The sequence below is a fragment of the Diadema antillarum genome, unplaced genomic scaffold (assembly GCF_040938485.1).
Source record: "Diadema antillarum isolate AM-2024a unplaced genomic scaffold, OU_Dant_1.0 scf00000098, whole genome shotgun sequence".
Classification (NCBI taxonomy): domain Eukaryota; kingdom Metazoa; phylum Echinodermata; class Echinoidea; order Diadematoida; family Diadematidae; genus Diadema; species Diadema antillarum.
In genome coordinates this window covers 2,261,632-2,286,285 of record NW_027270987.1, presented here as the reverse complement: position 1 = coordinate 2,286,285, position 24,654 = coordinate 2,261,632, and the positions used below count along the sequence as shown (strand labels likewise).

At 38.4% G+C, this 24,654-nt stretch overlaps 1 protein-coding gene across 2 annotated transcripts; it reads left to right on the top strand.

Moving 5' to 3' along the window:
• Positions 1-112: 112 nt before the first annotated feature.
• Positions 113-18,750, top strand: LOC139718687 (dipeptidyl peptidase 1-like). Of its 2 annotated transcripts, none has more exons than XM_071630145.1 (6): positions 113-405; positions 3,281-3,450; positions 5,189-5,316; positions 8,309-8,476; positions 16,204-16,451; positions 17,777-18,750. In XM_071630145.1, the coding sequence occupies exons 1-6, from the start codon at positions 249-251 to the stop codon at positions 18,286-18,288; spliced, it is 1,383 nt and encodes a 460-aa protein (XP_071486246.1). In that variant the 5' UTR covers positions 113-248; the 3' UTR covers positions 18,289-18,750. The 2 variants fall into 2 exon arrangements, with proteins under 2 accessions (XP_071486246.1, XP_071486247.1); XM_071630146.1 differs by lacking the exons at positions 16,204-16,451; positions 17,777-18,750 and adding exons at positions 10,289-10,536; positions 12,140-12,651.
• The last annotated feature ends 5,904 nt before the right edge of the window (positions 18,751-24,654 follow it).

The window sequence follows — 24,654 nt, the reverse complement described above, 5'->3', positions numbered from 1 at the left end:
TTTAAAGTCTAGTTGTACCACCCCCGTAAAAGTCATATGACTGAGTCACCTGACTCTTTGTCTTGTGACTTTACACCACACGGCTTTACACTTTCCTCCAACATACAGCATGTAGCTAGCTCACGGTGTTTCGCGGGATTGAAGCTGACATTACATTCGCTGAGCTGAGTGAAGCGACAACACATTGCAAAAGAACACTGTCTGCCTCCCAGGATTTCAACGAAAGACGTCAGCTGAAGTAGCGTATAATGATGGATGTTCGGGCAGTCATCCTAATCGCCATTACTTTATCTTTCGCAGCAGCTGACACCCCGGCTAACTGTACCTATGAAGACATTGCTGGTTTGTGGACATTTGAGATCAGTGGATATGGCGGGGACAACACGCTTGATTGTACAAATCCAGGTTGGTGGGGCACTAGACCAGTGTAGACCAGACGGTCTACTGTAAACTATGTCAACACTGAACACTCATACAGTAATCTGATCACCGCATAATCATGTTACCCTGATGGTTAGCATTCCGCTGCTGTTGTCAACGAAATTATTTTCAAGGCATACCATAAGGTTTAAATGCCATGTTCAGAGGAGATCAAAATTACAGTGAAAATGAAATGAAATTAAATTCAAATAAAGCTATTCTACTGTATAATTAGGGATCTATATATATGACAATGAAAGTAGGGAAAGGGAAATGTTGACATCTTGGATCATTATGGATGGATAAGCTCTGAGGAAGTGGCTGGATTCATGTGGCACCTCATGGCCCCCAATCGGTAATTTAGTACCGGTATACATTTGTAGAGTCTAACAACATGTTAGATCTAAAGCAGGAATTTGCCGCAAGGGAAGAGTTGCTGCTGATTGACAATTGTCTTTCATCGATGCAAATAAACACCAATTATTCAGTAATTAGAGTAATTAAATTACACAATAAAAATCATTGGTAACTTTATATAGCAGGTGTACAGTTAGACAGAAAGATCCGTCTGTCCGGAGGATTCTTTTATATTTTGCCATTAACGCTGTCCTCCGTAGACAGAGGGGATCCATGAAGCCAGACGCAGTCTCCGCGGAACATTCCCCGACGGACAGATACAGACCGATCTTTCGGTCAAGTGTACAGTGTACATCCTTGGGTGGGCGGGGATGGGATTTTCCACACCACAATTTTCTGGTTGCTAGGCAGGCTTACGTGTATCATATCCATTTAGATTGCAGAGCGAAAAAATGTGAGAAAAGGAAGAGCAAAAATGGCTTTGAAAAAAATGAAGATAACTATAGTAAAGGAGCAGGAAAACAAAAAGCTGAGCCCAGAGCTGAAGACAAAATACAGATGGAAATTTCAAAATAAAATGAAATCAAACACTATATAACTACCATTTGAATCTCAGTAAATATGCTATTCCTTTTATTGTTGCCAATCTGAGGTTGGTAATCACTAACCCATGGTGATTATCGCCAATGCCATGACCTGACCAGAGCACCTGACAAGTTTTGGTCTGTAGAGTTCACCGAGTTTGACAGCCCTGTGACCCCCTCAATGATATTCATGGGTCTTGTCTCAGGAATACCTTACTACTACATTGCAGTTTTAATGTCATTTTTGGACAATTATATACATAAAAATGTACTTGCTTAAATGTACTACAACTTCTCTAGACTAATACAACTGCAAAGTAGGTATCAAAGTAAAATGTATTTGTACTGTAGGCTGCAATGGAAATTAAGAAATTTTACAATTAGATTCGTCAGAATACAGCAAGCCAGTTGCTCAATCTCAAAAATATGTTAAACTGTATTGCAGCCAAACAGAAAAAAGAGTATGTGGTTGATGTTGCAATGCGAGGTTTATAATACATTTCTTGATTTACATGATGTTACACTGAGTATAAAGATCTAATCTTCATACACATTTGACATACAGTATACATATCCATGGAAATCACATTTGACATAATATGCATGCAAATTCTTCAAAATCATGAGCATAATACATGCAGAAATAAGTAAATGACTTCTTTGCAATGTACAAGATGTACATGTGAATGATATTGATTGCATGGGCTACAGTATTTTGAGATTATGGCTGTATTGACACAAATATTCGTGACATCTTTAGTGTTTGTCTGATTTCCAAATTTTGCTCAGTTATTGCCCACAAAATTGTTCTGTTGTTTGATTCAAAGTGAATTCTGTGTTACTTCTTTAACCCTAAAATGGCCAGGGGCTTGAATCACGCCCCCTTGACATTTTCCATGACCATTCCTCTGCACAAAATACATGTACAATGTAATTGACCACACTGCTCACTGACTTTTTATTTTCTAGTCTCGCACATCTCATAACACCAATTTTTGCAAAAATCAGGCATACTGTTATGATGCTGCACAACCTTTTATACATGCTCGTCAGACTGAAAATGGCTCAAAAACAGGATTTTTTTTTTTTTTTTTTGCACAAGGTCAATGCAGTTGGATTTTTCTCACCTTTCTCAAAAAGGTATGATTATTTTCACTTCCACTGGCTGAAATCAGTTCATTTTATTTTAGCATAATTATGCTTGAAAAAGTTCTGTGATAAATTTTGCAAAGAAAGTAACAAAAACAAAAGGTCGAAAACAAAGGAATACATGAGAAATTAATTTTGATACCAGATATACGTATTTGCTATTTCAAGAATGTTTACACTAAAAATTAGAATTCTAAGAGCTTTATTTTTTGATCTAGAGCAAAACATATGATTTCATGCATATAGTAGCATTATTAATAGTTATAAAATTTGGAAAATGAAAATGTAAATTCTTTTTTTCAAAACTCTGGTTCTGATAGATTAAGTCACAGGTAACATATGTGCTAATTTTCACCGATGGCGATTGTGCGATCGATGGCTGAGATCTTAGGAGGGTTAGTTGTAGACAGGCACAATGTTTATATAGTAAACTTAGTCATAGTTACTACAAATGTGTACTTCTACTATTATTTAATGACAATGATAATTATACTCAGAATTGCAGTGCAATAAGAATTAGGGTTGTTTGAGTTACATTGCATTGCACTTACAAAGGCGTACATACAATATTGCCTTGTGATTGACTGAAGCCTGAGCTATGATCCCATTCCTCCAAATTATTTAGATGCCACAGCAGCCCAAAGCATGACTTTTTATAGAATACCCTGTTAGAGGACATGGCTGCCCAGCCTTCTCCACCCTTACAATGTTTATACTCACACACTCTTGCAGTATTAGAAGTCATTTTCCCATCGTGTATTTTCTGACAGGTCCAGTGACTGACACAGTCACAGTTGAGCTCATGTTTCCTGACGTCGCTGTCGATGCCACGTACGGTACCAAAGGTTTCTGGACCCTCATCTATAACCAGGGGTTTGAAGTGGTCCTCAACAACCGCAAATACTTTGCCTTTTCCAAGTACAGCGGATCTGGATCTGAGGTTGGAACTGTGTTGTTTAATTCTTATACTCACACTGCCAAGTGCCCTGTGTAAGATGCCAATGGGATTTCTCAGTTGGCAGCACCTAGTGGAGTAATCTTTGTGGCAGTTCAAAATGTGCACCCTGTTTGGAATTTAAATTAGATAAAAATTGACTATTATCTGAGTTTGCTGAGAAATACACCTTGCCAGGAAACAAATACTGATAACATGCTGTCTTTTTTTAATTTCATTTCATTTTCAGCGAAGAATATCGGTATACAATACATATGAAAAGAAGCAATATACATAGTCTGCATACATCAAAATATAATATAAACACAATAAGTTGAGAAAGCTAGATAATGTTGAAAATGGAGGGGAAACTAAAATGCAGAGCTCAAAAGATGCAATTTCCTCAAAACCATTATTTACAAGGTACGGAAAAAAGTAACTGTGTATAGGCAGAGAAACGTATAATATGTATGAAATCACAACAACACATCAAACATTGTGGATAAAACTAAAACCTACAAAGCCCTTTATAAGGTTGCCTTCTCTCAGCAAGGAATGGGGTGGGGTGTGGAAGGAGTCATGACTTGAGTTCAAGAAAACAGATGCAGAATGCGTGACATAGCCTTCGATAATACAGGTGTTATTAAATCGTGCTATTAAAAAAATGAAAAAGAAAAAGAAATGCTTTTTAGTTCATGATCTTTTTTATGCCTCCGCAACGAAGTGGCCGGAGGCATTATGTTTTCGGGTCGTCCGTCCGTCCGTCCATCCGTACGTCCGTCCGTACGTCCGTCCGTCCCGTTTTGTTTTTGTCGATATCTCAAGAACCGTGTAGTGGTTTTACATCAAACTTGGTATGAGGGTATATCCTTGGGGGATAATACTTTGTGTGGATTTTAGGGTCACAGGGTCAAAGGTCAAAGGTCTCAGGTTATTTTGTGGAAAAAAAAAATTGAAATTTCATGTTTTTCTCCATATCTCGCAAATGGTTCAAGGTATCTTCATGGAACTTAGTATATATGCTTGTACCGATGGGCAGTGATTATCTAGGGAAGTTGGGGGTCATGGGTCAAAGGTCAGGGGGTCAAAGGTCAAGGTCAATTCCTCAAAATATCACTACTTTCCTTAAAATGCAATATGCCTGAAGGTTTTATTTTTTTAAACTTGATGTATGGCATGTATTACCCAATATATATTTTTGGGGAAGTTTCTTGCCAAAAGGTCAAAGGTCAAGTGAAAGTGCTAAATTGCACTTTTTCCTCCATATCTCGAAAGTAACTCAAGGTATCATCATGAAACTTACATATTTATGCATGTTCAACCTAACAGTGATTCTCTTTGGAACTGTGAGGTCAAAGGTCAAAGGCCAGGTTTAGATAATGCTATTTTCCCATTTGATACTGAAATCATACTTTTTCTCAATACCTTGAAAATTACTCAATGCATAAACTTATAAAAGGGTCAAAAGTCAAGTAAAAATCATCAGTCCCCCAAATACCTGCACTCTGACATTTTAATCATTCATCCAATTGAACCTAGTTCTGGGAAAGTGAACATTCAGCACATTTGTGTCAAACCTGTCATTTTAATATTTTGCCAATTGTGTGAAACTGTCATCACACATTGTCAAGACATTGTACTATAGACCTATTAGGAGAACCATGCATTATGGCGGAGGCATATCAGTAGCCGTAGCGATATATCTAGTTTATTTTTTATTTTCTAAATTCATATAATGTTTCAGGTGACGATGAACTGTTCTGAAACTCTGCCTGGGTGGGCTCACAATGTTGTTGGATCTGACTGGGCCTGCTACGTTGGCAAGAAAGTTTCATCTGGTTATGCAAAGGCATACACCTACAAGAAGGAAAGGTAAGAATTGATCACCATGGAGGCCAAACTTTGGATTGATGCAAGGCAAGGCCACAAAGACATCCCAAAAGCCTTGATATAGTCTACATGTGGGCTGCCTGAGAGAACATGAAGATACATGTTGAAGACTATGTCATGCGTTCTACCAAACTCTTAGCAGATGCTTTGGAAAATGAACTTGCTGTTTTCTTGAAGTGACAGACAGTTACCCCGTTCCTCCGGCAATTCTCAGAGAGCCTCCCATGCCCCTAAATGAGATTCTTTTGGAAGTCAACAGACGCGGACAGGTTGTTAATATTTCGCGCTTGGCTGGGCAAAAAGAGATTTGCGTGTTACTCCGCGGAATTAAAACATCACCTACTGGATCATGCAGCAAGCAAAAATATTTGGATGCTTTTCGCACTAGCTTCTGATTGCGCGAAATGCGCAAAAATTTCACCACTGCGAAAATTTCCACTTTTACAGGAAACTATTCCTTAGCATGCTGCATTTATTATGATGGATTATGATATCAATAACTGTAGCATTGACACCATCTTAAAACATGGCTAATGGCCCATAGCAAGCTGAGCAGTGTTTGTTTTTGGAAGAGATAAATGTCTTTTACTCTCCCGGTCTCAACCTAGTTTGCACTTTAATAAGCACCACTTCCTTTACAATGCCTGTCCACTTTAGATCAAAGAGGTGGGAGAGTATCAGTATCTTGTAAAAAAAAATCTCTCTCTCTCTTTCTACCATAATGTCCTAGCATGAACAGTTCCTCCCACGTGAATAAAAGAAAACTGAGATGATGATAAATGTGCAAGGAAGTGAGGTCTAACGTTCAAAAGGAATTTAATGAGAGCAATGATAATAAACTGTGTACGGAATAAAGCTTGTGTTTAAGCAAGCTTTTTTTTTTCCAAGTTCTAAAAGTCAAACTCTAAGAAATGTAAATGGTCCTTGTAAGAGAGAGTCATATTGATCATACCTTTGAAGGCTATGAAAAGAAAGAACATATTTTAATACCATAAAATGAAATTAAATGCTAATGTGCAACTGAAACATTCTTAAAGACCAATAGAGACAGTGTAATATCAATTCAAACTAGAGATGAATGAGTGCATTAGATAAAGAGGAAATGAAACAAAGACAGAACAAGAGGTGATAAAAGGAGTTAAGGTGATAAAAGGAAGAAAAAGCCTTTGATGGGGATTTAAGTGAAAGTGACCATGCGTGGAATGTTTAGAGTATTTAAACTTACCTCCGTAGTATGTGTACTGTTTCCTCTTTTTATAACACCTTTTCACATCACCAGCTCCCATCCCCACACCCCTTACAATGTACAAGGCAAGGATACTGCAATGCATATTTAACCATGTGCAGTTACTTAGTTGAAAATTCAGATTTTAAAAATTCAAGATTTGTTTTTTCATGCCTCCACCACGAAGTGGTGCTGGAGGCATGTTTTCGGGTTGTCCGTCTGTCCTTCCGTCCGTCCTTCTGTCCGCCCGTAATGAATTCTGTGGACAGCGTAACTAAAAAACCTTTTGAGGTATCCTAATGGAACTTGGCATGTCTGTGTATTAGGGGGTGAAGTTGTGCCTATCAACTTTTGGGTGCACATGCTCAAGGTCAAAGGCCAAAAGGTCAAGGTCAAATGCACAAAATTTCACTATTTCCCCCATATCTATGCAATGCCTGAAGATATTTTCTTGAAACTTGATGTATACATGTATCACCCCATTAAGATTCCCTGGTGAAAGTTTGGGGTCATGAGGTCAAAGGTCTAAAGGTCGAGTAAAAATGTTAAAATTTTACTTTTTTTTCCATATCTTGGAAATTGTTCAAGGTATCTTCATGGAACATAGTATAGTGCATGTACTGACTGGCAGTGATTATCTAGGGAATTTTGGGTTCATGGGGTCAAAGGTCAGGGGCAACCCTTCAAAATTTAACTATTTCCCTCATTATTCATGCAATGCATGCAGGATTATTTTTTTTTTTTAAACTTGGCATATGCATGTATAACCCAATAGAGATTCTCTGGGAAGTTTTTTTTTTTTTTTTTGCCAAAAAGGTCAAAGGTCAAAAATCAAGTGAAAGTGCTGAACTTTACCTCTTCCCCCATATCTCGGAAGTGGCTCAAGTTATCTTGAAACCTAGAGTACATATTTATGCATGTTCTGCCTGACAGTGATTCTCTTATGAATTTTAGGGTCAAAGGTCAAGGGTCAAAGGCCAGATGAAAATGGTAGCCTAACAATATACTACCGGTATTCAATACAGAAATTGCACTTTTTCTCCATACCTTGAAAATTACTCAATGCATAGACTTATGAAAGGGTCAAAGTCAAGTAAAAGTCCTAAAATCCCCAAATACATGCTCTCCCATTCATCCATAAACCTAGGTCAAGGAAGGTGAACATTCAACACAATTGCGACAAACATGTTGTTTTAATATTTTGCCAATTTTGTGAAAATATAATAACACATTGTCCACATGTACTATAGACCTATTAGGAGAAACATGCATTATTGCGGAGGCATACCTGTTGCCATAGCGACATTTCTAGTTTCAAGATTTTTATAAATGTTCTATTTGAACCCTTCTGAATCCCAAATTGTATATTTCTGATACACTTGAATGTTTCTTCATGAAGTTTATCACACTCTGAAGTGGAATGAGGGCCAAAATGTACATTTGCCCATTTAAAGGCACTCTCTTTATGTATTGAAATCTTCATGAGTGCTTATTTGTGTGTTTGATAACCTTTATTTATGGTACTGGTACCCAACAGATATCAAAACAGAACCATTGTCAGAAAGCCCCCAAACTGTTCAAAAGTGGTTTCCGTTTGGTAATTGATAGCAATAATCTTGTTTTTGGAGACATATGGGAAACACGAACAAAATCTTCACCCCAAATTTTGAGTGTGAATGTGTCTATTTGTCTGTGATTTCATGTCAGGGACAAAATTTGCATTCATCCTTTTCTCTTTCCCCTCATCAGACACCCGGACTTCAGCCAGATGATGTACCACAACGATGAGAGGATGGTGGCCGAGATCAACAGAGTCCAGAAGTCATGGCGTGCCGCTGTGTATCCAGAACACGAGGGATACACGGTGGAGGAAATGCGGAGGCGAGCAGGAGCGAACAATCACGTCGGTGCCATGAGGTAAGACCGGGGGGTCATTACCATTCCCACTTTCAATCAGTGCTTTCATAGACCCTGTAGTGTGGGGAGAGAATGTTGGCCTGATTGAATTGATTTTCATTCGCTACCGCTGGGGTACATTGGAAAACAACAACTAGCAAATGCCTGCTAAAATAGAATTGCCTGTCAATAAATATGAGCATCAAAGTGTATGCTCATCAGTAATGTTTAACTCAAAGTAAGACTCCTCAGCTGTGTGCATATACTTACATAGAGATCAGTGATAAAGCTATGATGATAAAAATAATGATGATACTAGCTAGTTTTTATATAGCTCATTTTACTCTTGTTAAGCATCTCAATGCACTTTACAGATTATTATTACCCCGGTTACTGGATACATTATTTCCAACCAGCACTGACATAGTGTTCACTCTCCACTCCCTGGGGAGCATTCCAGACAGTCACAGCCATTTTATAAGCGCGCACATGCTGATTAACCAACATAAACTTTTATACTCCTGGGTGGAGAACAGCAATGTGGACAAAGTGCCTTATTTGCTGATGGGCAAACATGCCAGGCTTGGCATCTGGACTCTAACTCATGAACCCATCCATACCGTGCTCATGTCATTTGGAGATGAGCGCTCTTATCCACTCAACCATGACACCTTCACACTCTCCCCACAGTACCTGGTTCTCACTTAATACACATACATGTAGGGGATCCCCAACTAGAGAAAAGTCAGCTTTCCTATTGGATGGAATCCCCATGCTACAGTACAACACTGTACCATGTCTAAAAAGTCTGTCTGTGGCAAGCACATTTGATATAGGACAGTTTGGGAGTTGGCAACTTGCACCAGAGCAGGAATACTTGTATATGGTATGTTATCACAAAGCAGTGAGGATACAAGTCACACCCATGCTCTTTAACCCGTTGAGGATGAGCTGATTTTCCTATAACATGCATTTCCCATAGACACCTGCCTGAGTATACGAAGGACTAGTCTTCATGTATAGGGTTAACCCATTGAGGACGGTTTGATTTTGCTACAACACGCATTTCCCATAGACACCTGACCCAGTATACTCAGGACTCATCCTCAACGGGCTAAGGAAGAGGGGCTTTTGTCTTTTGTCACCTCAAAACTCAAAACTCTCACATCGATCTGCACATACACAAGTCTTTCCTGAGTTTTCATAATAGACACAAAATCAAGCAGAAAACCTTCATCCCTCACACGATCAAGTACTTGTTGTGTGCCACTATAAACATCACCCATTCAGATTAGATTTTACTTGATCTTTATCGCAGGCTAGTTTTGCAGGGAATGTAACTGCATATCAGTGATGCAGTGACTAACTGAAAGACAGCTGTGGCTGATGTTAGTACCATGAAAACAATCTATAAATAAGATGAATGATTTGCTGTAGCAAAGCTTCATATTGATTTTTTTTTCGTGGAATCAGTACCATACATTGATAGAGCTTTTGGGAGTAATTCTTTAACTTCTTCAAAATACAACCTCATCTGTTATACACCTTGTTATTCCAATAATTCATAAAGAATCAAAACAGAGATTTATCATAGTTATAGACTTAAAATTTATGCTACACTGTACTTACAAATTGTTTTCAGTGATGTGCCTTATAAATACAACTTATTCAGAAAAGGAATAAAAACTGAGAAATGACAATGCAGGGGCTTCTTTGGTACAGGAGAGCTTTAGAAGAGGTCTTACAGACATAAACACACACAGACACACACAGACACACAGACACACATAAGAATTCAAAGCAATTGAAGGGCACTTCGTGTATGTGTGACAGACCCAAACCAGCCCTCGTTACACCTGAGGTTGCACAGAAGGCCTCCTTACTTCCGGAGTCATTTGACTGGCGTGACGTCGGTGGGCAGAATTTTGTGTCACCCGTCCGTAACCAGGGGTCTTGTGGCAGTTGCTATGCATTCGGCTCCATGGCGATGCTGGAGTCGCGCCTCCGCGTAGCAACCAACAACAGCATGAAGCTAGTCCTCTCTACTCAAGATGTGGTGTCGTGCAGCGAATATTCTCAAGGTATGGCACGCATACAATACTTGCTGCTTCCTTTGTTGTAAAACTCATGTACGTCAAACTCATAAACCCTATAATATCTTGGAAGTCAGTAGAAAATGAATGTTTTTTGCTGTTGTTATACATCAAAAGTAAGTTAGAAACCAGATTCATGTTGCTTTTTTATGTATATCTTGATAATTTGACATACCAATGAAATTTTTAGTTTGTACATACAAAACATACTGATAAGTCCATATTTATCAATTGTTTTATATCTATACCTCGAGTTTTCAGTGTGTAATTCAATGTTTTTTTGAATCATTGTAAAGCATACAAAATGTAAACAGCAATTCATCCTGTTCGCTGCTATGTTTTACTGTATATGTTTTTATCAACAAACCAATAAATCGATCAATCAGAAATCGTGAGAATGGCCACAGGGACTAGATTAGAGATGGAACAGAAATGAATTCAATGTAATCTTCTGTGTTTGTTACACAACTGCAAATACAGCTCTTGAACTTGTCACGTAAAATCACCGAAAGTGTGGATTTGATTAATTTGCCATCCAAGTAGTTGGCAATGTGAGACATTCTTAGATGTATTGACTGCATGAGTCCAAGTACATGTAACTATGCCATTGAATATAAACTGATATCTTTATTGGACAATGAATGTTGCTGAAAGATGAATATAACCTTGTATGGTGCTGCGCTAAATCCTCTTATAGCGAACTCAAATATAGACCAACATTTGCTGGAGGTCACTCACATGTAGGAAATCATGGACAGGGGTTCATCTAATACAGAAACTGAAACATGAATAAGGTTTCATTTTAAGCAGAAACTGCAACTAGAGGAATGAAAGGATGATTTTCTGAAACCTATTCAAGTTGTCAGGAAGTGTGATTGGATATGGCGTCCTATTCATGCTCATGGGCGTGAAGATATCACATGATAGATACTACAATGTGAATTGGGAGGTATAATACAAAGAAACAACAAAGATATGTTATGGCTGATAGTTTTACATTCTATTCATGAATCATTTAATTGCAAATAAAGAAATCAGGAAATAGATTAATCTATTATAAACATGTGCTTTCTGTGTTATTCAATCTTCTGTGAAGTTTCCATGATTTTATTCAATTACTTTAGGTACTGGAGTACATTGCAAGCAAATTTACTTAACCTACCTCTCTGAAAAAGACTTTGCACAATGTGCATCAAATAAAGTTATGTTTAATATGGTTCACAATGGGACTACAGTACTTGTAAGGTGATGTTGTACTTCCTTTTCATTTTGCATTGGGAAATTCTCAGGGGCGGATCCAGGAATTCCGTAAAGGGGGCGGGGTGCAAAAAAAAAATACTTCTGGTGCCACTTCTGGGTTAATCACCTGACAAGCAATAAAAAAAAAATACAAGTAAAGAAAATAAGGTTTCAGTGCAATTTTTCTGGTACCACTATAGCACAAGTGCCCCCTTTCATTTTCCTTTCATTTTTTTCTTTTGTTTCAAGAAAAAAAAAATCCGCCACAAATTCTAGTACAATTCCTAACAAGAATCCAGGAAGCTTCATTAATTATGATATCTTTTTTTTTTTTTTTTGTGAACATGTATAGGCTGTGAAGGGGGTTTCCCCTATCTGGTGGCAGGGAAATATGCAGAGGACTTTGGGGTGGTGGAAGAATCCTGCTTCCCCTACCAAGGAGTGGAACGGTCTTGCTCCAAGGAGAAGTCGGACTGCAGGCGATACTACGCCACGGGCTACAACTACGTTGGAGGATTCTACGGAGGATGCAACGAGGAACTGATGCGAATTCAGCTGGTCAAGAATGGACCCATCGCTGTCAGTTTCATGGTTTACGATGACTTCCTCAGTTACAAAGGGGGCATCTACGTCCACACCGGCATCGGCAATGCTCAGCTCAAGTTCAACCCCTTCGAGATCACCAACCACGTGGTGCTGGTAGTTGGGTTTGGGGCAGACGCGAAGACAGGGGAGAAGTTTTGGAGCGTGAAGAACAGCTGGGGGGAACAGTGGGGAGAGGAGGGGTATTTCCGCATCCGCCGAGGCACCGATGAATGCAGCATCGAGAGCATTGCTGCCGAGTCTTTCCCCATCATCCAATGAGATTCCAAAAAATGGGTTCACAATTGAAAATTTATAATGTATCCAATCTTTCCTATTAAAAAAAAAGAAAAAAAAGAATGAAAATTCAGAATGATAAGGCAAAGTGAAAAAAAGAATGTAGTTTCTTGACCGGATTTTCGGAAAGAGGTGATGCGGGAGGTCTTATGCATATGCATACACACGAGTATGAGTGTGTGTTGAAACTTGTCCATTCACAAAGAACGTTCAGTTAATGTTCTCAACAGTATGCTGTCCAAGTCCACAGTACTATATAGAGGCTGCTGTGTAGGATTCTTTGCTGGCGGCCGTGATATGATCAACAGTTTATACACAAAATTAGAGATTCTAACACAATGCATTCATTAAATCGTGATAGGTAGAGCCTAGATGAATTTCCGATGCTTTCTTTTTTTCGGCTGCCCAAAAGTAGTAAATACTATAAAGTGGAAGTGGCATCTCTAAAAAGATGTGAGCGGGGTTGTGCATTTGAAAAATTGTAAACAGTGAAAAATTTGAAGCGGCACAAAAATAGGAAGCATGTGAGAACAAGAAACTAATTTCTCTTTTTACTTGGCCTAATGCAGTATTGGAAGCATTGATTGCAAGCCTTCCCCTCTTTACAAAGCTATCAAGTCTTCCTAATTGTGCTGAAAGCTTCCTGATAAGATAAAAGATCACTTCCGTCCTTACAGGAGATGATTAATATGTCAACAATTTTTTTTTAACACACTTTAAAGTTTTATGCACCTTATTTTCTGTAACCCCCCAAAAAGTGATATCTATATGTTCGTGAAATAAAAATTGAATTGAATTGAATTCAATTTTTGAAATCATTTTTACTATCAATATGGATGTATTGCACACAATGCCCTTTTGATTTCATACCTGATGCTCAGGTATAACAAAAAGACAAATCTTTTATGGACTGATAAGATGACGGAAAATGTTAGCAATTTCTTGACCAGCAGAATTTTACAAGTGTGACACACGTCCAAATCATACATCAGCTGTTTCTTTATTTTACAGATGTATTTCAGAGGCTTCAAAAAATCATATGTTAATAAACATTATATTTTTCTAACAAAATCAGGTTTGTCTAGAAATTAGCTTATGCAAGGATTTAGTATGATGTAATGTATTTCAGGGAATGTTATAAAAAAGATTGTGTACACCTTGTTAATTTTCACGATGCCAGTATAATCAAAGTGTGCTGAAGATATATTTTGATATGAGGTTTAGAACAACCATCTTATCATGAAAATAATATTTTCTTCAAGTACTGCTAGGTATTTGAAATATTACTGTAAGTTGGACATATAAGGATTTATTCTTTAGAGGATTTACAAAGATTAAAAGTTTTTTGCCATGGGGTTAAAGGCCAAGTGAAAATGTTAACATGTCATTATTTTCCCACTTATTTTGAAAATAGCTCAAAGTATTGTGAAAATTGGATGTTGCTGGTTATTACCCGTTGTGATTATTTGAAGAAAGCTGTTGGCTGTGGTGTCAAAGTTAAAGAGTCAAAGGTCCAGTGAAAAGGCTTAAATTCCTGAATATTTGCTCTTTGAAACATTTCAGTCATCCAGATGAAATCTGGTTCATGAAATTTATTGACAGTAAAGACATTTGGGTTTGTGCCATCAAACTTTCCAACATGTCATTGCAATTTTTTTTTTCTAATTGTGGGAAAGTGTTGTGTCCATTGTCAAGATGTCCTACAGACCTATTCTGAGTTCTAATAATGTAAGATGACATAGGCATACCAGTCGCCATAGTGACATATCTAGTCTTTTTGTTGCAACTCCTTTTGTTTGTGGTTTTGCATCACATCCAATTCTGCAAGGAGTTCGTTATTTGATTTTCTTGCTACAGAAGAATCTACTTTCAGCCTCGAGCCAATTAGCATTGTATTAAAAAAAAGAGTTGGATTTTGAATTCATCAATGAACTTTTGATGTTTAGAAAGGTTTCCACCCATTGATAATGCTGATGATACCAATAATGATAGCAACAATGAAAAGGATTATATTGATGATAATACTAATGATAGTAATTAACATTTATATAGCACTTCATACGGATTTTACATAGCACATTGATGCAGAACTGAAAAGTTGAATTGAGATATAGAATATGATTATAAACATTGTGATACATACAGTTGGGTATCTAATATACCAAAGAAAAACAGTATGATTGATTAAACAAGTGAGTTTTAACATTAGATAAAAAACCTTGAGTGTTTACAATTAGATAGGGGAGTCTGTTCCAAAGAAATGGTGCAATTGAAATGGAAAACAAAAGGAGCAGTCTAAAATGTGAGAAGAGAGTGGATAGAAAGGACAATGATTTCAAGAAAATGTTAAAATATACTGTATAATTTATACACTATAGAATGATAAAACTTACTCAGATGAATTAATTTTTATCTTTTTTTATCTTTTTTTTCAGTTGTGACAAAGATGATTCCTTGAGAATACCTATGTGCAAAATTATTGTATGTTATACTTTTCATGTACATCATATATTTGCCAAAATATATTGGACAAAAAGACAGCCAAACTCTCAGAGTGCAAAGTCTATGTTGCAATATAAACAGATAGCTATGGATGTTTTCTTTGTTTTGTCTATTCAATTGTAATAAACCAAAATCAGCAGAGAAAATAAGACCCAAAGAATTTGTACTGCCTGGTTTGATTGATTCCTGTGATTTGAAGGGAAGGGTAGAATCATTTGAAGAAGTGTTCTCAATGACATGCAAAGAAAGGCATGGTCATTGCAGTAAACATTGTGTGTATAAATTACAGTTTGCATAAATTCTAAGCCCATTATTTGTGTGTCTGTGTGTGTGTGTGTGTTTGTGTGTGTGTGTGTGTGTGTGTGTGTGTGTGTGTGTGTGTATGTGTGTGTATGTGTGAGTTGGGAGAGAACGAGAGAAAGAATAATGGGGCGTTGCAAGAAAGTCTAGTTGCAATCAATTGCAAGTCTCGCAGTTGATTGCAAAAATTCAGTCGCAAGTCTTACAATTGATTACAATTTGCAATTGATCAATTAAAAGACTTGCGATTGATTTTCAGGAGTTGCAATTTATTGCAACTTTCTTGCAACACTCCGTAAGACTTTTATGTTGGGTCAACAGCTTCTATTTAAATCACGGTCACAGTTTACAGTGTAGATCACAATTTGAATTCACACAATCATTTCAGTGAGGACAAAAAGTGAGACGAAATTATGGTCTCTTTTTACCGTTTGAATGCTATCTTGGTTGATGTACAAAAAGAGGAGCTTATTCAACTACACTTAATCAAATACTACTCACAGTTGTGTGCAGGAACAACGAACTGCAGAGTGAAAGAATGTGTGGGTGAATGATGCACCTGCATGCATTTGTATGTGAGATAGAAATATAAAACATAAATGAAGATCATCCAATCAATGTTCATAATAGCTTGTTGCTAAAAAACAAACAAACCCACAAAAACACAGTTAAACAAGAAGGTGTCTGTGACTTCTCAGAATTTCTTGTTTCATTTTTTGATTACCCAATGCCCAGACCACAAGCGATTCCGGTAACTCCTGACGTGGCGCTTGCGGCCTCCGCCCTGCCAGCTGAATTTGACTGGCGCAACGTGAACGGTCAGAACTTCGTAACGCCAGTGCGGAACCAGGAACAGTGCGGGAGCTGCTTCTCCTTCGCTTCCATGGGCATGCTGGCGTCACGACTCCAGGTCGCCACCAACAACACGGTAAAAAAGGTGTTCAGCCCGCAGGATGTTGTGGCATGCAGTCAGTATGCACAAGGTAATATGAAGTCCACGTCTCTTTCTTTTACTGTGTGATAATAAAGGACAAGCTCACCCAAGTACATGTGTGGATTGAGTGAATTCAGCAGTATTAGTAGAACACATCATTGAAGTTTTAGGAAAATCAGAGATTCCGTTTAAAGATTAAAGGACAAGTTCACCTTCATAAACATAAGGATTGAGAGAATGTAGCAATATTAGTAGAACACATCATTGAAAGTTTGAGGAAAATCAGACAATCCGTTCAAAAGTTATGAATTTTTGAAGTTTTTGTGCAGTAACCGCTGGATGAGAAGACTACTGCAGTGTATGAAAAACTTAGATGTCACATGCGTACAACAATATAAGGAAAATATAAAGAGAATTTCACAAAATGCCATCTTTTGAAAAAAGTACACATTCCCCTGACTCGTTACCGACAAATGTTATGGGTGATATCATTCCCCCTGCCTTAGAAAAGAGGCAAGTCAAGAGCTCTTTTATTCTGCGAAAAAAGTGAAAATATGTTGAATTTTCTTTTACATTTTCTTTATACTGTTGTACGCATATGACTCACAAGCTGTAGTAGTCTCCTCATCCAGCGGTTCCAACACAAAAATTTTAAAAATTCATAACTTTTGCATCGATTGTCCAATTTTCCTCAAACTTTCACTGATATGTTCTACTAATATTGTTGCATTCTCTCAATCCTTATGTTTATGAAGGTGAACTTGTCCTTTAAGAATTTTTAAGGTTTTGGTTCCGCCATTGCTGCATGAGAACACAAATAGTTTGTGACATCACTGCAGGACCATAATATAAAGAAACCAAAATTCACAAAATTTCAGTTTATATGAAAAGCACACATTCTTTTGACTTGATACTGACCCATGTTGAAGGGTAATATTGTTCCTCCTGATAGAGGTATAAGTCAAGTGCTCTTTCACTTTGCTAGAAATATGAAAATATGTTGAATTGTGTATATTTTCTCTCTCTTGTTATCCTGCAGTGACGTCACAAACTGTTGTAGTGTTCTCCATCCAGCGATGGGGGCACTGAAACTTTAAAAACTCTTTGAATGGATTGTCTGTCCTCAACAAACAAGAAACAAAATTATTGTATTTTGACTTTTGATGTGCATATGTTAAGATTACAGTAAAGCAGAGGGAACAAAAAATTGCTGACCAAAGCAAAAGTGACTGACTTAAATGAACGAGTGGTACACTATATAATATATAACTATGGAAAAGTTAGTATGTAATGATTGGTCATCATGCAGTGGTCTTTACTGTACGTGTCAGACTTTAATAATGGTGTTGTTCATCTGTTCATGGTGCTGTTCAGGTTGTGAGGGTGGCTTTGCCTACCTGACCGCTGGCAAGTATGCAGAGGACTTTGGTGTGGTGGAAGAATCTTGCTACCCCTACCAGGGTAAAGATATGTCGTGCAGCAAAGAGAAGCCGCATTGCCGTCGATACTTTGCCACCAACTACCGCTACATCGGTGGCTTCTACGGAGGATGCAATGACGAGCTCATGCGTACCGCTCTCGTTAAAAATGGGCCTGTTGCCGTTGGTTTCATGGTCTATGATGACTTCTTCAACTACAAGAGTGGGATCTACCACCACACCGGCGTCAAGAATTCGATGCTGAAGTACAACCCCTTCGAGATCACCAACCACGCCGTGCTCCTGGTGGGATACGGCACAGATGCAGCGACGGGACAGAAGTTCTGGATTGTGCAGAACAGCTGGGGCGACACGTGGGGTGAGAATGGGTACTTCCGAATCCTACGAGGGGTGGACGAGTGCGGGTTTGAGAGCACTGCAATGGAATCTTTCCCAATCTATCCTTGAATACTCCCTACATGTGCATTGGTGTGTCCTCTGATGTGCAGATATGACCAAAGAAAAAAAAAATCAACGATTAAAGACACATCAAAATCACATGAAACAAAGTTATCTAGAATTGTGGTACGCACACATGTCACATGAAAGGGATTGATGTACTAACAGAAAGTGTCCTTGCCTTAACAATGTATTAGAACAATTGTTGGACTGTCAATTTTGCAAAATTACAGCTCAATAAGTTATGCAAAGAACCTGTAGATGAAGTTCATACGATAAACCTTTGATTATGCACATAATTGTATCATCACACCGGCAAGCAGATAATTGTAAAAACACCTTTTCAAATGAATAGATTACTAGTAACTGAATGGGGTGAGTTTCTGGACTTCAATGTCTTTGCAAGGCAAACAAGTTGAATATTTTGATGGGATTATTAGTTCATATTAAGTCTGAAATGTGTAGGAGCTTGTTTTTGTGTTTTTGAGAGGCTTTAATATTCTTTACATACTTTGTATTCCTTGCCTACCATGTGTAATAAGAGCCTGACGATTGATTTAAGTCTAAATCTTGAGTTGGCTTGTAATAGAATATGATATCATGACAAATGGTGATAATGTAACCTAATGGCTCATAACTTACTTCTGATGAAGTAGATTGATGTAGTCAACTGTTCAAACTTTGTCTTCTATTAATACTTAGATGATTTTTTATTCTTTTAATGGAAAATGAAATTTAAATTCAGTCAGAATTCGCACTTGTATACATCTGTTGCACTGCAAATGCATACAGTTGTAGGTGGCAATTTGATAATTTAGATAAATTGCTGATAACAGATATTTGTACCTCTACTGGAAAGGGTAGATCTCATCTTTGCTAAACTTTATGGGAGACTGCAATATACTCAAATGGAGACTGTCTTATTGACATATGATATGATCACACCTCATGTTGTTAATGTCTACCTGAAAATCAATTTACATTCCTTATATTATACTGACAGTAACAAAGTATCAGATATTTTCATTGGTTCTGAAATGACCAATCACAAAACACAAGTGATACCCAAAGTTCATGATACCTCAGGGATAGTGGGCTCCAACATTTGCGAGAGTTCATGGGAAAAATGCAGTGTAGTGCTTATGAATTGAACGTTATTTTCGATCTCTTTGATAGTGATATTTTCACAGCAATGCTGCATCAGATATAGTGTGCTTGTTGTTAATGTAAATTCCTTTATATAAATTGAAATCCAAATATTTTTGAGTACTTCTGTGCAAAAAAAAAAATGAGTTCAGCTTATGTAGTGTAGACATTTGGCCAGTACACGCAATATGTGATGCTTTAAAAGCTATTAAAAAAAAGATAATAACCTTCCCTTTTCAATTTAAATTCTTTCACAATCTTAGTGATGTTTTTCTTGCGTGAAATCATGTGTGTATCCTTCTGAATGATGGCAAAATTATGGACTGTGTCATTTTCATTAATATACGGGTAAAATACTCAAAAGGTGTCATCTCAGCAGAGATGATAATGGACATGTAGTACTGAATTTGATGTCTTACAAACTCGATGGCACTAAATACATTTGTTCACTTGGGTGGATTCAGTTTTTCAGTGTTACAGTGGTAAAAATACAATGGTATACCGGGTAATGACTTCTATATTTTTCTTATACATTAAAATCTAAATCATGGCATCTAAATGATATTTCATAAGGTTGATAGGGTTATGCAATGAAAAGGATTTTTTTTTACAAGGGTATTTTTAGGATGAGTATTCTAACAGTTCATTCTCTGTCGCCAATCTATAATTGTCATTTTGTAGAGTCCTACCCATTAGTAGACTTCCATGGTTTTTGCAGAAACTTGAGAAAGTCAAATAATGGATTAACTCATGGAATTAACACCTGCTGGGAGTCATGGTCACTCGGGAGTTTTCTATTGGTCAGGTTTAATTTTTCTTTCTTATGTGTCTGTCACTTTGTAAACCTTTTTTTCAGTACTGGTGCCTTGCTGCTAGTCTTTCAGTCTGTCTATATTCGTTTGTCTACATGTTTGTCTGTCTCTAGCTCTCTTGTCTCTCTCTCTCTCTCAGAAACGTGCACACATACACCAACACACAAGGCAGTCATTATGCTTTATCACATAAATGTTGCACGAAGAAGTTGTGCAAGAGCTTTGGGTATTGAGTGTTTGTAATTTATGTTTTGCACTATGTATTCTTTTAAGAAAGAATTGAAGCGTTTGAATGAAGGTTTTTTGAATGAAAATGAATGGAATTGAAGTTATGGAATGAATGAATAAATTCTTTAAAGAACTTTGATCAGCATATGTTTACATTTGTGTTTATTTCAATCATAGGTGTGGATCTCAGTTTTTGGCTCATTTTATGCTTATTTGCAGATTTGTTGCTTAAGTCACAATTCAGATATAATTGGTTATAAACAAGAGCACAGCAACCATATTTTATCCAATAAAACTTGTAGTTTAAATTGACAGGTTAGTACCTGTCATCCTTAAGATCGGCCATAGGCACTAGGAAAAATATTGATTATGTATGGATATATATAGAAAATTTAAATGAGAACTTACCTGTTTGAAATTTAAATTGTATTTTATGAGGAAGGTGAAGGAAGAGACTACGATGCATAATGAGTAATAATAGGAGAGCCCGCACGCGCGTCCAGCAATATTAGTAGCTCCGAAAAATGTGACTACCAATCAAACAGTCATCCTACTGCTATTGAGAACTACCTGAAATTATGAAGAAGGGTGGGAGAGGAGGGACTGTAGTCTCTTCCTTCACCTTCCTCATAAAATACAATTTAAATTTCAAACAGGTAAGTTCTCATTTAAATTTTCTATTTTATTTCGGAAGTCTCGAAAGAGACTACGATGCATAATGAGTAATAATAGGAGACTTTAAAGCACATTTTTTGGCCATACAGAACTGTACCAATGACCGTTTTTACCACTGAGGGGTAAGGCTTTACCTTTTACGATAACACTGCTTGGCTGAAACCCCCATTCTCATCCCTGAGGGGTTTCGCGTAATAAGTTTGAAATGTCTTCTCATTACTCCAGCCTGCCTGTGCCAAAATCTCATGTACAGGCAGATCTTTCCTCTGGGCAGCAGACGCTGCAGCTGCTCTTGTGGAGTGTGCCGAGAACAAGCTGGTGTCAATCCCAGCTTCTGCCATAACTGTCTTAATCCAACGAGACAAAGTTTGGGTAGAAACCCTGTGATAAGGTTTACGAAAACTTATTAACAGATACTTTTGGTCCTTCCTAATAATCTGAGTCCTTCTCAGATACTCTCGAAGGTATCGTACAATGCAAACTCGTCTGTCTGGAGGGTACGCTCTTAGACTCACGACATGGCCTGTATTACCAGGTCTGTGATGTTTTAACAAGTCATCGATGTAGAATTTGACGGAATTGTCTTTGAACATCATCTTGTCTATTCTCAAAGCATTCAATGACTGTACCCGTTGTGCTGAGAGAAGCGCTAACAACATTGTCACTTTCAACGTTAGCTCTTTCAAGCTCAATTCGCCTGCAGGTGATTTCCTCCTCAGATAGTTGAGGACAGTTCTAACGTCCCACACCTCCGTGTAGCGAGGTCTGGGGGGTCGTAAGTGAAAAACTCCCTTCACAAATCTAGTTATTAGAGGATGTGCGCTTATGGAAAGCGAACTGTCTGTGAGAGTCAGAAAAGATGCCAGTGCACTTCTAGCAGAGTTTATGGTACCGTAGCTGGCTCCCTTGTGAAACAAGTCTGAAAGAAATTCTAGTGCCCATTCTGATGATGTCTGGAGATAGTTAATGTTGTTGGCAGTGCAGAAAACTTTCCATTTGCTGATGAAGCTATGATATTGTTGTCGTGTAGATTTCCTCCAAGAAGCTACGATGACCTTGACGGTCCCTGCACTCAATCCCTGCGACCTGAAGGGTTGGCCGAAAGCCTGCAACAGAGCAAATCCAAATGTTTGTGTAAGGGGTGGGGCATTAAAGACACAGGTTGAACAAGAAGTTGTGCATGTCTACGTAGAACAAGTGGTTTTTCAGTCAGCATGTCCTGAAGTGCTGGTAACCATGATTGTGTAGGCCAGTTTGGTACTACTAACAACCCTGTGGCTTTATCTGCCCTTACCTTTTGCAGACATTTAGGGATAAGGCAGAAAGGAGGGAAAGCATAGAACCATAATGGACCCCAATCCACTGTAAATGCATCTACATTCTCTGCCGAAGGATCAGGCTGCCAAGTGATATACCTGGGTAGTTGTGCATTAAGTCTGGAAGCAAAAAGATCTAATTCAGGGAGGCCAAAATATTCTACCACTTCAGTGAATTGAACTTTGTTAAGCATCCACTCTGTTTGATCGTTAAACTTCCTTGACATGAAGTCTGCTGTGGTATTGAGCCGTCCTGGCAAGTAGGCGGCTGTGATCCAAATTTGTCTTTCAATGCACCATTCCCAAATGTCATGTGCCAATTTGTTGCAGTCCTGTGATCTGAAGCCCCCCATATTGTTGATATATGAGACTGCAGTAGTATTATCCAGTCTAATGAGAACATGAACATTTCTCAGGCTAGAACAAAAGGACTTCAATGCCAATCCTGCTGCAAGGGTTTCTAGATAATTGATCTCATTGTTAACAGCCTTTTCTCTTTCCACTTCATTCCATCGTCCCCCTGTGTTTGTGCACATGTCTGTTGCTCCCCAACCAGACCCACTCGCATCTGTACGCAATTCTATTGTGTGCCTAGGTCTATCGATAGGATTAGAGGTGTACTGTATGTGGTCAATCCACCACTTAAGTTCCTGTTTGGCTCTATTAGACAGGCTCATTTTCCTATCAAAGTGACCTTTATTGGCCTTCAATGCCAAAATCTTCTCTTTTTCCAAGAGTTTGTAGTAGAGGGGTCCATATTGGGCTGCGGGAAATGTAGCAATAAGCTTCCCTATTACTCTAGCCACTTCTCGAATAGAGGACTCTGTGGCATTCAACAGGTCTATGCACTCAGCAGTGATATCTTCCTTCTTAGATTCAGGGAGAGTAACTTTCATGTTCACAGAGTTAAGGACAAATCCCAAAAAGGTGAATTCTTTAGTGGGTTTTAACACTGATTAGACTGATGGACAAGAAACCCCAAATCTTCGAAGAGATCAGTCGTAGCATCGACTGCTCTTTGAGTGCAAGCCTCATTCTTCCCAATAATGATAGTATCATCAAGGTATCCCACTACCATATGGCCTGCTCTTCTCAGATGAGCAAAAACTGGTTTGAGAAGCTTTGTGAACAGACGCGGTGCTGTACTAAGCCCGTTTGGCAGTGCACGATATTGCCAAAGTTGGCCCAGCCACACAAATCGCAGGTATTTCCTATGGTACTGAATAATAAGCATCCTGAAGGTCGACTGAGGCTAGAAAGCAATCTGGTGTAATGAATTGCATTGCTGTATGGATGGAATCCATTTTAAAATGCTGGTAGACTAGGCTTTTGTTCAACTCTGAGAGGTCAAGAATGACCCGAAGGCTGCCATTCTTCTTGGGGCGGGTAAAAATGTTAGAGATGAACTCTCCCGCTTCATGTGAACAAGGTTCAATAACATTCTTGGCTACCAGTGAATCAATTTCAGCTTGGATATTGGCCAAATCTTCATTCTTTACTTTGTACTGAACCAAAGGTTTCAGCCTTTCAGGTGGAAAACATTCAGGTTTGAATTCAAGTTTATAGCCATTCACAGCTTGTAGTATTGTGGGATCTGAAGTTAACTTCTCCCAATTACATGCATGAAGCCTCAGTCGACCTCCAACTGGATGGTCATTTACACATGAAGTGGTAGGTCTAGATTCTATAGATCTAGTAAATCGAGGAGTAGATCTAGAAAACTGTTCTTCTAGACAAGATAGAAATGCATCATGGTCAGTTACTGACATGTCAAATGAGCAATCTGTTGAATCATTGTCTCCTACCTCTTCAGAGGAGGGCTGTTGGTTTACTTGTTGTGGGGAGCCTTGCTTCTGGCCTGTGGATGAGCTCTGCTCTGCGGCCGTTGCTGTGGGGGAGGTCGCGACTTCCCCTGGTAGCGCTGGTCTAAAAAAGGACGATTTGCCGTTCCATGCACGAAGCGTGAGGCTGCAGCACTACGTGCGCCCGTCCAGCCCGCATCGCGAGCCTGCCGGCGAGCTCCGCTGTAGAAGGGTCGTCTGTACGGATGGAAAGAGCCGCTCGGGCGAGAAATGTGTTTCTGCTGGGTCCTCATGACCCCAGCAGAGGCCTTGTGTTGTTCTTTTAGATCTTTCATCTGTCTTGTGAGATCATCACCAAACAAGAGCTGCGTGACTGGTGTTGAGGGCTTACAGAGA